The following is a 14,485-nucleotide window of genomic DNA, read 5'->3' as shown; positions in this document are numbered from 1 at the left end:
GATTGTAAAAAATTAACAATGTACAAAGAATACATACAACTTCTAGAAACAATTCTAAAAATAAACTTTGATATGGATTTTCTGTGGTCTTAAAAATCAATGCACTTCCTAATTTCTATTTTTGTTCGCAGTATTGAGAAATGACAATGAAGTATGTAATTCCACTAGAATTATTCCGCAAAATAAATTTAAGCTTTGGTAATTTACTAACAAATTATTAGGATAATATTGAGATGCGCAATTATTTTGTAACAAAAGTGGCGTATTTTTATTTAATTGAAAATTCGATCAATATCTCAACTCATTAACAGTATTTTGAAGATAAGTTCCTTTAATTGCAATGATTAATTTAATTCATCCATTTCAAAACTCAATCAGTCTTGTGCAGAATCCCAGTCACCACAGAGTTTAATTAAACTTGAGGTATTTATTTTATTTGGCGTCCTTCGTGCACTGGGCGTCAGGCTGGCTTTTCTGATCCACGTCCACACCTTCAGGCACCTTAATTCCAAGAGCCTGAAAAGTGATTTGAGCGTACAAGAAAATTTAGAATTTTATATAAAAAAAGACTCACTCCCAAGATAGTGCTGTTGGGCACTTGGTCAGCCGGTCCTTCCTGCCGGAAACTGTAGAGCAACTTTCCTCCTGTGCCGACAACCAGGGCACCTCCGTTCTGAAGAGCATCTCCTCTCATGTCTCCACCAAGGTTGTTAGCCTTTCCCTAAAATTAAATGGAAATTTAGGAAAATGTTGCCCAAAATAAAAAAAGATCTTACTCGACCCATAGCGTCCCTAGCGGTTTTGGTGATCAGAGAGGCCATCACGCTGAACCAGTTGAACCTTTTGAACCCAAGTCCATTGTACGACTTCTTCTCCGTGTCAATGTAGAGCTCTATAAATTTAAATATTAAATTAATTTGAAAATTTAACCTGAATTAGAAATGAAAGTTAAATTAAATTTTTCTTTAATCTTTTTAAATCCATCTCAGGTATTAACTTTTAGTTTATAAATTTTTAATCATTTTATTTTGCCATCCATACCTCCATCAAAGAATTTGCCGGCGACGAAGTCTTCGACGCCAATGTCTTCAGGTCCCACACCCACCAGCCGAACGTTGTTTTCCTTGAGAATGGGGGCAATTTGCTTGAGGTCGTGGGCCCAAAGGCGGCAGAAAAGGCAGCCCCAGCGTCTGAAGAAGACGACCACCGTGGGCTGCGTTTCCCAAAGGGTGGACATCGCCACCGACTGGTTACATAAGGATGATGAAATTTGTTAATTTTCAACAAATAAAATCAATAGAAAAAGCGAGAGAATTATAAAATTAAATTGCTTAATTCTGAAGGTGGAATTTGGTTGAAATTTACCTCGCCGCTGGCCACATTTTTGATCAGGTTGGAGGCGACGTTCTTAATCTCCATTTCGATTGGAATTTCTGAGTCTTCTCGGACGACGTACCAAGCCAGAAGCAGAAATAAAAGTGCGAGGATGTAGTATTTCATTTGCTACGAATTGTATGCAGTCGTGAATCAGCCGGGACAACAGTCAGGGCTGCCACTTCACTAGGCGCTGTTATGTAATGTTGGAACAAACATTCAAGTGCAAAGTGCGGCACACTGAACGCTGAAGTGATAATTATGGGTGGAATTAAAATCGCATTATCTTTATAACGTCACATTTAATTTGATTGAAAAAATTACTATAAAAAGTGACTTCCTATTAAAAATTAATATAATAATTAAAGAAAATTTCACAATTTCTCTTATTTATCAAGCTTCTTTAAAAATTAAATGTAATTCTTTTTACTCAACTATTTTTTTTTTTTTTTTACACAGTTCCAAAGATGTCCTTCTATGTTGATTTGAATAAAAAGCGGAGCAACACACTGGACCAGTTTGAGGCGGAGGCGCAATCTTTCAATAGAAAGGTAAATAATATTATTTAACTATTATTTTTCTCTATTAATTATATAATTTTTCCACTTTCAGTTGAATTCTCTTGAGAAACGATTGCAAGATTGTCTGCGAAATGGTCACGCCTCAACTTGTATGTGTCCATGGAATGAAAAGGAGATCAAACCAAATGGTAAGTAAATTAAAATTTTCTTATTTTGACAGGGGCTCGAGAAATAAAACAAAAGACAGATTCGTGTTGTTAAAAAAAACTTATTTATACAGCGTATTTACAACAACCAGTACAGATAGCAAATTTTGTTTGTTTGCCTTTTTTAAATTATCGAGTCAAATGTTTGCCGTTTGGGACGCAGTCAAAAGTGGAAATTTGATCGATGGTGGTAAAATCGCAATTCGTAGACCGTCACCACTTGATTTATAAACTCGGGAAGACGCGGCGTCCTATTCTTTCGAGGAGCACTCAGCACTTAATTGTCAGAATCGCTTTGTAAATTCACACCCCAAAAGTCATGTTTTCCGGCGCGTCGAAAAATACAATGAAAAACGTTATCCTCCAGGTTTAATTCTAAAATTAGCCTAAAATTACTGGGATGATGATGATGAAGTTGAAACTGGTAACAAACACGTAGGGCTGGGGATGAAACTTAAATTATATTGTACATAAATTCATTCATTTAAAGGCACATGGTGTTAATTGAGATTAACTCCAATCAAATCCGATGCGTCGATGAAATTGCGTTTGTCGGCTGCGGCTACGTGTTTGCTTTTCACACCTACGTGTTAAGATGCGCGGAGAATGCATAAATAGAATAATATTTAGTGTTTCATTACAAATATACGTTTACATATTACGGGTGTCGAAACGCAATAAAATGTGTAATAAACGCCCATTTTCACAAATTGTCTCACTAGCCACTTTAAAGGTTAGTCTCTAATAAAATTAAGAAGAGAGCTCTTGTCTTGGATGCGGTGTTAACGAAGAAATTAGAGTAGGTTCTCATAGCCTCTAGGATGGCTGGCTCCGTCCAGAGCCAACGAATTGTATCATTTCTTTTCGCTCAGCAGAAAAACTGAAGTGCCTCAAGAATTTGGAATTCAATTTTTAGACGAAAATTGGTTTTCTGTGGCTGGTGCTCAATAAAAGTCGAGAGAAAGGAAATAAAAATCGATGAGATAGGAGTTAGTGGATGATGTGTCGGTAACGGGGATGAAACTAATCATTAAATTCGTCGTTGTTTGTGAGGTGATGCGAAGTGCTTTGCGTAACTAATAGTACGATTATCTGAGGCAGCGATTTGTTGTCGTTCAAGGGGATGTGACTGCACCTTTGGGCTTGATCATCATACTTGCTCTCTTTAATGTATAGTCCCAGCCTCTCCACCTGAACCACACAATACCTGAAAGCAAAATATGACACTTAATCAAAAAATTTGAAGATTTCATTATTTATTTAATTTCAAATTTGTCTATCAAGATAATTATATTTATTTCTTGCCCAGCTGAAGTTAGAAAAAGTTAGCAAATTTCCAATAGTTATTAAACAATTAAATAAAAATTATTATATATGATATATTAATCATTTTTTATAAAAAATTATTTATACTATTCCACCAAATTGACTGTATTTTCTTCTTCCTTCTTCGTAAATACAAATAAAATAGGAAGCTTTAAATGGAATCTGGACAAATATTTGAAAACCTTCACATTAAAACGAACAAGCTAATTGTGCACCGCCCGTCTTTACCTTGTCTGGCTGTGAGGTCTTGCGGGTCATTGAGGTAGAGGCCGTTGAGGCCTCTTCCACACGACTTCCACCACCAACCTCCTTTGAGCATCGACGCGCAGTTCAGACTTGATCTGTCATTGTCTCTAAAAAATTCAAAATGGAATGAGTACCGACACATAAAAAAAGACAAGAATCTCACTTGTTGTACGTCGAGAAGGGACTGTTGTTGCTTCCGTACCAGGGGTCGTTCAGAGAGTCGCCGCCGTTGCCTTCGTAGCCGTCGATTTCCAGTTTGTAATACTCGGCTTCGGAGTAAATTTTAAAGTGCGAGTATTGCGCGTACCTGTTTGTATAAAAAATTACTTTTATTCTTCGGCTCTTTTTACTTTTTTTTAATGCAAAACTTCACCTCTTGTTGCCCTCAAAGTCTTCCAGCTCGACTCGGAGCATGTACTCTTCGTTGTTGGTCAGCATGTAAATATTTTCGTTGCCCAGCCAGAACTCCTTGCTCGGGTCGCCGAATCCGTTTTTGTAGTCGCTCCAGTCTCGGTTGAAGTTTTCTCGCGGTTCGCCGAAATCGTCGCGTCGTTGGATGACCTAGAAAGAAATTGATTCATCAAATCACAACAATTTTTCACTTTAGAAACGCCGGCTAACATGTTATTCAGATGTTATCGCGATACCTCTCTTTCTCTCTAGGCAATAGTTTTAATTTGATAATTATTATTTTGATTCATCCGCGATCTTGATCGAAAATTCATAGGCTCCATTAAAATGCAATCAAATCGTCGTTATATCCAGCCTATGAATGCAAATTCTGCAAATGATATTTTCGTAACAAAACACCGCCAGGTTTTTGCGCCGAATCAGAGGAACCAGTAGTATTTATTTATAAACCGGCGTCCAATTTTTCTTCTGGTTGTTTCATAACCCGGCGGTGATCTCACCGCGGCTAGTGAATTTTTTCCTTGCCCTTGCGCAACGGCGACTCGCTAAAATCTTTTAAATTGTTTAAAACTGAGCAAAAAATGAAGACGCGCGGCGCTTCTCTCAAAAAAGGTTAAATGTCTTTTAATAACGCGGCTTGTCGGCTCTCTCTAGCGCGAGGGTAATTAGGTTGCTTCTTTTTGTGCTAATGGCTAATTCACATTATATAAATCAGCACTTTTAATAGGCGAATCGCGCGCACGGTGACCTGCATTATTTGACGCTAACTACTGCGCCGAGAGAAAGAGATACATAATCTTTATTTGAAAGCACTATCCACTTATCAAGGCCCCCGATCGCTTTATTCTGCGATTGATTGATCGGCCGATAGTAAAACGGCGAGAGTGTGTGGGCCAGTAAAATATGATTTCGCAACTATCCAACAATGCCGGTTCGGCCGACATCAAAGAGAGCAAAGTAATTAAGTCTTACTGTCCATCCGCCGTCGGCGACCTCTTGTTCGCAGTACACCTTCAGGTACCAATAGGTTGTTCCTCGGATTTGCAAGTAATACACCGCCGAGTCCCTCATGCCGGCGTTCATCAGGTCCACGCAAGAGTATCCCTAAATCACACAACATTAAATTAACTGGAAAAAATAAATTAAAAGTTATTATAATATAAAATCGTATTAATTAAAAAGATTAAATTATTTCATTATTAGAAATGGAAAAAATCAACTGAAAATTTAAATTGAAAAATTATTGTTATGTAAAACCGTTTTAAATATAATAAAACATTTTAAATAACCTAATCGAAAAAAATTAAAAATATTTTCTATTTGAATTCTATTTTTCTTAACGGTAATTTGAAACTTTTTATGGAGATAGGAAGAGTGTGCTGTTAGAATTTATTAGTTTTTATCTTATTTCCCTGCTCACGAGAATAAAATCTAACATTAATTTACTCGCTCTGATCATTGCTCCATTAAACAAATTAATAGGCTGATTTCTCTCAGCGAGCTTTTTATCAGCCACTCACGCCTGACTTGAAAAGTCTATTCGCTTCACTTACTTTAACGTCTTTGATGTTGGCAATCACTTCGGAAGTGAATGTAGTGTTAGCAGGGGACGGCTTGTTCTTGACACTGGGGAAGATAATTCTGTTCCTCGAAGGGCCGACTCTGTTTAAGCTGCTCGAGGCGGCCGTCACCTGCACTACAGGAAGGCCGCTCGTTGATGGCACGCCGGGGGTCGTTGGGGTCGCTGACGTGGGCACTGGAGTCGTGGTCAGGGGAGACAACTGCACAATCTCATCCGGTGCTGGAAGGGCGCCTTCCACGGTGTACCTGGCAGGGTCGTACTCAACAAGCCGGTCAATGGTTGGGTCGAGGAGCAAATCGGCGGGTACAGGTCGTTGAACCATATCCTCCTGCTTCTTCAGCCTCTGCTCAACCATATCTAAATTCTGAATTATCTTGTTAGTCTTGACGCGCAAATCTGCGTGGATGTCATTGATGGCACGTTCCTGGCGTTGCGTCTGGGTCAGAAGTTCGTCTGATTTGGGAACCAGACCGTCAACGGAGCTCTTGGTGCCGACAACCATGTCCCAAACTTCATCCATCTTCTCGGATACTCCGAGAATAGGTGACATCTGGCGAGACAGTTTATCCAGCTTGCTGTTCCTCAGGAGGGTGGCGTTCTTGGATTCAGGTTCAACCACTGCTTCCCTGATTTCGCCAATCATAAGGAGGGCCCGGTTCATCTGGTCGTGGACTGTGGTCATGTGCACCTGCAACTTGCGCTCGACACTGCTGGCCGTGTTCTTGAGGCCGTCAAACTCCCGTGAGATGTGTTGCATGACCTCGGTGTTGATGGCCTTGGAAATGTCAATGCTCATTGTCTTCTTCTCGCTGGCCTCTGCGTTGATGTCGTCGGCAGGCAAGAAGTTGGAGTCAAGCTGATTCTTGAGGCCGTTCAATTTGGTATCTATGTCGGACACCTTCTTGTTGAGCGACACCAACCTCATGTCCAGCGACTCGACGGCATCCTTGGTGTTGGGCCCTCTCAGGGTACTCTCCGCACTGTTTGAGCTGCGAAGACCTCCCTGGAAGAGACGCAGATCCAAAGAGCGGAGTTTCTGGATCACAGAGTCTGTCTTGTCCAAGTTGTCTGTTACTCTGTTGTCAAGGTTTTCCACTCGGCGCATCAGGTGCTCCACGGCCTTATCCAGATTTTCTATCCTCTGAAGTTTTGACTCTAGGGTGGACACGATCACTTCAAAGACGTTGAACAGGTACTGCTCCCTGAAAACAAAATAAATGAATATTAATTTAATGATATGTGATAAGCTAAAATATATTCATGAGACTTGTTGTTCTAAGAAGAAGAAAATGCAAAAAACATTTTGCTAATAATTAATTGAATAAAAAAATAAGCGTGTAGTGATAAATAAAATTTTATGTTTTTATTGTTATTCTTATACATAATTATTTGATTTGAATTTTCTATAAAATGTATGTAATTGCATTAGTTTTCGAGCTAAATAAACTTTTATTAAATAAAATCATATGTTGAAAGAAAAGTGAAACTTATTCTTGATTTAAAATTAAATAATAGGGCGTTATGATTGCAACATTATGTGCATGTTACGTTGTTCTCCGCCGGACAGGTAATTGAAAATTATGCAACTGCCGCTGCAGGTCGGAATGCAAATCAAGCTAGTCAAGCTGACAGCATCAGGTGCTTGCTTAGTCGTTTGTTTCATTAGGCGCAGTGAACTTAATGAAATTAACACCGCCGGCAGCGACTTGTGTGACTTTTGAAAGTGCCCGAAACCGAAATCGCACGCGGCCTGTCTGTTCGATTCTTGAGATTGATATAAACGGCCGTCTCGATTTACGACTCAAATTATAGAAATATGCGTCTGGGATGTTGTAAAACCGAGAGCAGCGTTTTTTTTTTAAACTCTTCTGCATGAAATAAATCAATGCGAGAACGATTTAATCGCCAGCAACTTGTTATTAACTTGCGACCGAAAGCAGAAAGAAAGAAATATACGGCGGGCGATTGTGTGGCGGCGCACAGCCGGTCCGATATTTATGCCCTTTCACCTGTAACAACTTATTCGCCAAAGAGCAATTACTTCAATGATTATTGTTTCAACTTCCTCCTTCCACTACGGTTACATCGGCAAAGAACGAGTTCTGAAACCGAAACTCGGCGTGAAACGCGAGGCTGTGCGAACTATTGCAGCTTGTGTCGCGTGTAAGGCTAGTTTTACCTTGTGTAGGTGCCACACCTACGCTCACTATGCGCCATATAAAATTTCTCGCGCGGATTAAATGCACCTCGTTCTTAATAATCAATCTGCTTTCGAGAGGGGAAATAATTAATGCCCGTGTTTTGCGAAGTAAATTTCTCCGAATGGGCAACAATGGCTAACGCAACCCGCTACGGACAAACAAAACAAACTTCATTTCTCTTTCCTTAATTAGGAGACTTGAAGCATTCAGCCGAGCTAGTTTCCACAGAAATCGAAGCTGATTGATTGAGTGAGGGACAGATTGTGTGTAGGCCGATATTAATTTTTACTGTTATGCCGTGAAATTAACTCCGCGAGTATCACTCGCGCCGACCAGTATATCAATTGTTCGTCGGCTGCCCGAGAAGAAGTAGGTGATTTCTAAATGGCTCGCGGCTAGGATCAAGATTTATACATAGCACGCGAGGGTTTTGTGTATATATTTGAGGAAAATTGAAAGAAAGAAATAAACTTCAGTTTATACGCGCGCGGTCACTGTTTATTAGCAGACCGGGAATCGAGATCATCCATTTACGGCCATCAGGTGTAGGAGATATTGCGAATGTAGACCACTCTCGGACGCCGTTTCTCTAAAATCCTCTCTATTCAAGCAGCGAGCCGGTCTGCGCGACGAAACCGCAAATCGTCGTTTGCCAATTCGGCACCTCTTACAAATTGAGAATTAATAGATTAATAAATTAACGATTGAAAGAAATTATATCAACAAAAAGTACAATAAGGAGCTGAGATTTGATTAATTTCTTTGATTAGGATTCAAATTTTAAATTTCAAATATTTATCTCTATTTTTAATTACAAAACTTGAGTACCTAAAAATATTTAAAAATTGTCTTCAGAAAATTATATTTTACAAGTATTTACAGTGTTATTAGCTTCTTGTGGAAGTCAAGCTTGTAGTGATCAAAAACTTGAAATCATAATTTCACTCATCAATTTTAGTCATAAAAATTTTTGTAAACATCTGGGTCTGGAATCCATTTAAAATTTACTAATGTTTATTTTTATTAGTTAAGCAGAAGAACAAGATCTTTGGCGTTAAAATTTAGAAACAAATGTTATTATTTCCAGAAGAATGACTCCTTAAAGTGTTTTGATTATTTTGCATTAAAATAAATTTACTGCAGATGATATTGTTATATCTATTTTATTTTATTTTAAAATTTAATTAAAATTTTCAGCGCCGTGTGACAAAGCGGAAAAAAATTGTGGCCAATTTTCTCAATTTACAATTCACAATTATTTATTAAATATCTGTTCCCTGAATTGTGAGCTTCAAATTAAAAGTCGCCTCGTGTGTATGTCAGCTTTCTGGCGGGGGTCCAACCTTTACCTAGACCATGCGCCGCTGTCATCGGCCGAAAGCTGCGCGGTCTGGCAAAGGTGTTTCACCTCTGCTGTTTATGCTCGCGAATTAGGTGACATAGCAGCGGGCAAAGGAAGTGAAACCGGCGAGCGAGTTTTTGCGAATATATATGTATATTTATTTTATACACATGCGTGGTGCAAAACGACACACACAGGACGATATAATATATTGTTTTCGCATATAAATCACCGCGGTCGGGAGTCGGCAGTGTGTGTTCAAAACAGCAAGGCGTCAAGTAAATTAATGCGGCCAAAGAAAGGAGCGAGATTTTCAGCAGCAGTAGTTTATTGTGCCGCCCGAGAACGTAAATATTATGGACAATCGTGCGGCCGATTATTCATTCGCGACGAGTGAATGAACGCGGCGCAAGAACAAAACGCACCTGTATGCTAATTAATGCGCCGCGAAATTGGCCGCTTTCTGCGCGTGTGACCTTTCGAATTCAGAATATAGTAATTAATCACCGGCGACTGATTTATCGATTCGGGCAAAACATCCAACTCATCATCGTAATCGCCGCGTAAATGCTTTCTAATTCATTTCGGTTTCGGGAGTCGCGCATGCAAAACAGCCGCGCGGACTCGTCTTTGTGATAACTTTCTATCATCAGCCAACGAGAGTGAGCGAGCTTTTGAAAAATGAATGAAGTATGAAGTGCAGTCATCAGCTGCTTTATTGCTGATTTTGCATAAAGCCCATGTGGACACTTTCTATGTTTAACATAATGACACAGGCGTTTCGGCGACGACTCCCTTATAAAGAGCAGCTCTCTCGCCTCCTCGCTCGCCAAAATCTGTCTCGTGCTGATTTTCTTCCGCCGCTCAATTAGTCACCTGATTACTAATTAGCACCGAGTCTCTCCAGCTTGTTTAAAAATGAATAAATTATTTTACAATTTTCTCTTACTCGAACAAAACCTAAACACTATTTTACTGTCGGTAATTATCATTTATTTATTTTTTCGTTTTGAAAACTGTTGTTGTTTTTACTTTCATTACTTGGGGCGAGTGATGAGTAAAAATTTCGCACAACCTTGCGCTGCTTTCTTTCTCTATGTTTATGCTCGGGTCCTTTCGAGCACGCATCAAGCATTTTTACGACAATTGCGAGCATTTCGGCCTTAAAACTTTATTGCTTCCTGTGCCTCTTGCTTTCTTTCTGTCATTTTTGCCTCTAATATTTTGGCTCGGCGGCTCTTTTATTCTTTTTACAAATTGCGATTCTCGGCGTCGGCCTTGGGGCTTCCGAAAAGGAAGTTACGTGTAATAAATAATGTGCTGATTCAATTGTTTCTTTCTCCACCGCCTGTGTCGTGTACGGTACATGAACATGCCCGAGATTCAATAATGCAAATCGTTCGGTGGCATTTGCATAACATTATGAACGCTGAAAATGTCCGTCTCGGAAACAACACCGAGAAAAAGCGAAACATGCAGCTAATGCACTTTGTGTAAACGGCGGGCGCGTAATTACCGAGTGGTTATTAATATTCTAGCACGAGCACGATTCAAATCTGTGTTTCATGCAAATCAACCGCACGATTTGCCCACAATTTGTTTACTGTGTCGCGCGCGTCGGATTTGTGAAAGAGGAAAATTCGGTTTTTTGTTCTACATTTTAACTTTAAAAGGTTTATATTGAATTTTTTTCTGAATGTGTGAAAAATAGTAAATTTTTAAGTTTTCAATCACAGTAATATTAAATTTAAGTGTTTAAATCAATTTTAAATAGATAGTTTTAAATAACAGTGAAAGTAAATTAAAAATTGAAATTAAAACAATTCTATTCTCAACGCTTAATCAACTTGAATTATTAGTTTAATTTCTTCTTCACTGTTGCACTTGAAAATTGATATTAAATAGATTTATTCATTTGAAGAATTTAATTAATTATAAAATTGTAAACATCATCTCATCGTCCTGCTGAGCTGGTTGCCTATGTTCATTTATCTTACAGTTAGTTCAATGAAATTTATTTCATTGTTGACCAGATAAATTATAACGGTAAATTTCTCTTTTTCTATTCTGCTAATTTCGCAACTGTATTTTAATTTAAGTTGTATTTTTAGTTTCTGTAAATTTTTCTTGCATTCCTGACGTGCAGTAAAGTTAAAGCTTTTCCCAAAACCTCTATAATTTCAAAAAGAAGGGCGTCATAAATCTACTAAACCAGTTATAGTTGCAGAGTGTTAACTCTTAATTAATCGAAACAAATCACCGCCCGGCAGGAATCCTAAGTCGAGATTTAAAAAAAATCGGGCCGCGGTTTCCGCTGGGCGCGTTTGTGTGTACCCGACAATTAATAGCAATTATATTTTCTAGGCTCCTTATTAGCGCAACTGCGAATTTGCAGCAAGTCAGGGGCAGCATTTTTAGATGAAAGTGAAAGCACCGCCGTGCGCCTGAATATATAAATACTATATCACTCATACTCGTGGCCAACGGCGGTATTCAAAAATCCTCGTTAACTTTTTTGTTTCTCATTCAACGTGGTGGGTTGCACGCATGTACTGATCAGCTGTGCGCACATGCGAAACGGAGAACCAGTCCGTTTTTTACTGCTGATTATTGACCTTTTATTACATCACAAGGAACATAAAAGTGGCCGCTCGCGTTCATTTCCCGTCGCATTCCAAAAATTATAAAAAATAAAAAGTTTCGTAATTGTTTAAACTTTTTACGACGTGGATGATTTAGATCAGTCACCGCAATTATGCCAAGTTTCGCAATTCAATTTTCCTTCAGCAATTGAGATTCATTATATATTTATTTTCTCGCATTGAGCAAACGCTAATTGGGCTAATTTTGTCCAAATTAGTCGTTTTAATCGCTCCAGAAAATATATATAATAATTATTGTTTCCAAAGCATCATTACCTCGGACCCACGCATCACACACACAAGAAGTGGCTCTCTCGATTTTTTATTTTTGATTAACAAAGGTGTGGTCGCTTGTCCTGTTTAACGCTAGAGACGCTTTTGTCGGCAATCGCAAACTCGTGTAGGGAGTTTGTTACAAATAGAAATACGTGTATAAAAATAAATAACGAGTGAGAGAGAAGAAAATATAAAGTCGCTCACTCATGCTGGTACGATATATTACACATTATGTTCCGCAAACAAATAAAACTTTGGACGAGATGATTTGTGATCCATTTCAACCACGCAGATTTCGAAAAGGGAAATCGACACGCGGAGAGGAAATAGCGTCGTCTTTTTTCGCGCCTGGGAGAGAGGAAGAAGACGATTTCGACTTGACGAAAGAAATTATGGGAACTTTTCCAGCACACGACGAAAGTCAACATCATCTCTCGAAAATTATACGCTCTGCTTAGGTAGCCTCACGTTTCTCTTACGTTCGCCATAAAACACCATTATGACAGATCGGTGGGTTGATAACATGTTTCAAACATCATAATTCTTTGCATTTCGCAAGTCAGCTAAGTAAAGAAAGAAATAATATCCTGAGCTCTGCTTCAAAAAACTGTGCGATTAATTTTTATGGTAATTTTTTGCACATTTTACCTGTAGTTTCCAAGGTGATGTGTTAAAAAATAAATTATATTCATTGGAGCGCTGAAATTTTGAAAATAAATTATTTTCTTAAAATTGACCCGACCAAATGAGTCAAATTTAACCATATTAAGTTTGCATCACCCCAATAAAGTCCCAGATATAAAAAAATCTTATAGTTTGATATTAAAAATTAATTTTGTTATCTTATAGAAAAGGTTCAGTAATTATTTTTCATGTTGAAACTTATACTAGAGGTGGATTTTCTCATCGCAAAGAGAAAATTGAAAAGGACAACTGACCCTAAAACCTAAATGACGATCTGCTGGTACTTTAAAAACATAGGGTTTTGTCGTCTATAAACTAAAACTAAGTTTGATTAATTAAGAAAAACTTAAAAATTAAGTTGCAATAATTTAATTTAATAAACAAAATTGCAGAAATTAATCAAGCATTAGTCGATAGCTTCATACCCTGTGATTTTGCCAGAAACTTCCAGGGCAATAAACCCAAATGTTCCTCCCACTTAGAAAATTACATAGACTCGATTTTTCTTTCTGGCTTGAATAATTAAGGAATTGCAAAGGTCGGCTGGGTAATGTGATATTTTTTTCTGCGAAAGATCATAACGAGCGAAAACGACGCGGCCCTCGGGCGCGCAATGAAATTTTGATACAAACGGCGTCTCTTTTACTCGCGGACGCGAGCAGCGAGTGATGACACGTTATGAACATGTTTTACATGGTGTACCAAACACACATGCAGCACGTATCAAATAATTTGTAAAGGTATTTCAGTCCGTGTGTGCCATTGCGGAGAGAGTCATCCATCCGTCTTTGTGCCTCTTTGCAAAAGCAGACTCATCTATCATCGGCGTTACAACTTGTACTTTGTCGCAAAAGAAATTAGCTTGGAACGTTTGAAATTCCCACAAGCGTGAAAAAAATGAGTGTAACATTTTAAAACATTGCCCAACGTGAGATTTATAGCTTTACAAGAAAACGTCGTTTTTTGGAGAAATTAACAGGAATTTGTGCCTTTTTCTCTCTCTGTCGGCGCCTATTAAAATGATTAATAGCGGGGCAACTTTTGAATTTAATTAGCTTTCCGTTTCCAAAAACGACCTGTGTGAGGAGGGCGAGGTGAAGATATTTAAATAAAAAGTCAGTCGAGGCAAACACGCGGCGATCAAGTCATGGTCAGTTTTTGCAACCCCGCATGCTCATTACGCACGCTCTACTTCAATAAAGAGCAATTCGCATGAAGGTGTGGCCGCCGGCACTCTTGATAAAATGCACTAGGTGTCATAAAACAGCATAGGCCATTCATTAAAATTTGCTGGAAGGAAAATTATCCGAAATGGAGCACGCCGAATTTCAAAGATAAAAAAAGTGAAAGAATTTTCAACGGATTGTCGCCTCGGGCTTGATTTTTTCCTGTGCGCGACCGAATTTTATATCAAATTAACGTCTCAATCGGCGAGTTTTCTCGTGGACATAAATTGAAATTGTTCGATAATACGACACGTCGCCCGCGGGCCGGTGCAGAAAAATGTCCATATGCTAATCATCTCCGGCGGGCCAATAAACCACAATTCGATTAATCGAGCCGGAACACTTATCTTACTTAAGCCCCGCGTGTGAATTGGAAAGCCGACCACTCGTTTGATAATCTTAATCTGGCATCAATATAAAACTCACAAATCAGATCCCCGAATAATAA

General features: G+C 38.7%; 3 protein-coding genes across 3 annotated transcripts in view; 1 reads left to right on the top strand and 2 right to left on the bottom strand.

Annotated features, from left to right (window-relative positions):
• Positions 1-14,485, top strand: part of LOC132193608 (centrosome-associated protein 350-like) — a 117,313-nt gene that overhangs the window by 403 nt on the left and 102,425 nt on the right. The window contains exons 2-3 of the mRNA XM_059614377.1: positions 1,834-1,925; positions 1,987-2,083. Coding sequence (XP_059470360.1) covers positions 1,842-1,925; positions 1,987-2,083 — 181 coding nt within the window. The 5' untranslated portion in view covers positions 1,834-1,841. The remainder of the gene's footprint in view (positions 1-1,833; positions 1,926-1,986; positions 2,084-14,485) is intronic.
• On the bottom strand, positions 242-1,542 carry LOC132193465 (prostamide/prostaglandin F synthase-like). Its single transcript, XM_059614167.1, has 5 exons — positions 1,366-1,542; positions 1,042-1,246; positions 777-892; positions 575-721; positions 242-516 (listed from the first exon to the last, which is right to left on the bottom strand). The coding sequence occupies exons 1-5, from the start codon at positions 1,498-1,500 to the stop codon at positions 433-435; spliced, it is 687 nt and encodes a 228-aa protein (XP_059470150.1). The 5' UTR covers positions 1,501-1,542; the 3' UTR covers positions 242-432.
• The window catches only part of LOC132193614 (angiopoietin-4), a 36,869-nt gene continuing 24,527 nt past the window's right edge, over positions 2,144-14,485 (bottom strand). Inside the window, exons 2-7 of the mRNA XM_059614387.1 lie at positions 5,638-6,868; positions 5,057-5,188; positions 4,047-4,234; positions 3,837-3,980; positions 3,656-3,780; positions 2,144-3,308 (exon numbers count right to left, since the gene is read on the bottom strand). Of these exons, the coding sequence (XP_059470370.1) occupies positions 3,217-3,308; positions 3,656-3,780; positions 3,837-3,980; positions 4,047-4,234; positions 5,057-5,188; positions 5,638-6,868 (1,912 nt within the window). The 3' untranslated portion in view covers positions 2,144-3,216. The remainder of the gene's footprint in view (positions 3,309-3,655; positions 3,781-3,836; positions 3,981-4,046; positions 4,235-5,056; positions 5,189-5,637; positions 6,869-14,485) is intronic.

Source organism: Neocloeon triangulifer, unplaced genomic scaffold (assembly GCF_031216515.1).
Source record: "Neocloeon triangulifer isolate White Clay Creek 2 clone unplaced genomic scaffold, ASM3121651v1 ptg000004l, whole genome shotgun sequence".
In the NCBI taxonomy this organism is placed as follows: domain Eukaryota; kingdom Metazoa; phylum Arthropoda; class Insecta; order Ephemeroptera; family Baetidae; genus Neocloeon; species Neocloeon triangulifer.
Note: the sequence above shows the minus strand (reverse complement) of the source record. Positions and strands in the feature narration are given on the sequence as shown.

Bases quoted from the DNA above. Each gene is read 5' to 3' on its own strand.
- LOC132193465 (XM_059614167.1), bottom strand. From the start codon at position 1,500: ATGAAATACTACATCCTCGCACTTTTATTTCTGCTTCTGGCTTGGTAC. The intron at 722-776 runs GTAAGATCTTTT...ATTTAATTTTAG, and splicing joins CTAGGGACGCTATGGGTCGA to GGAAAGGCTAACAACCTTGG. The intron at 517-574 runs GTGAGTCTTTTT...ATCACTTTTCAG, and splicing joins CCAACAGCACTATCTTGGGA to GCTCTTGGAATTAAGGTGCC.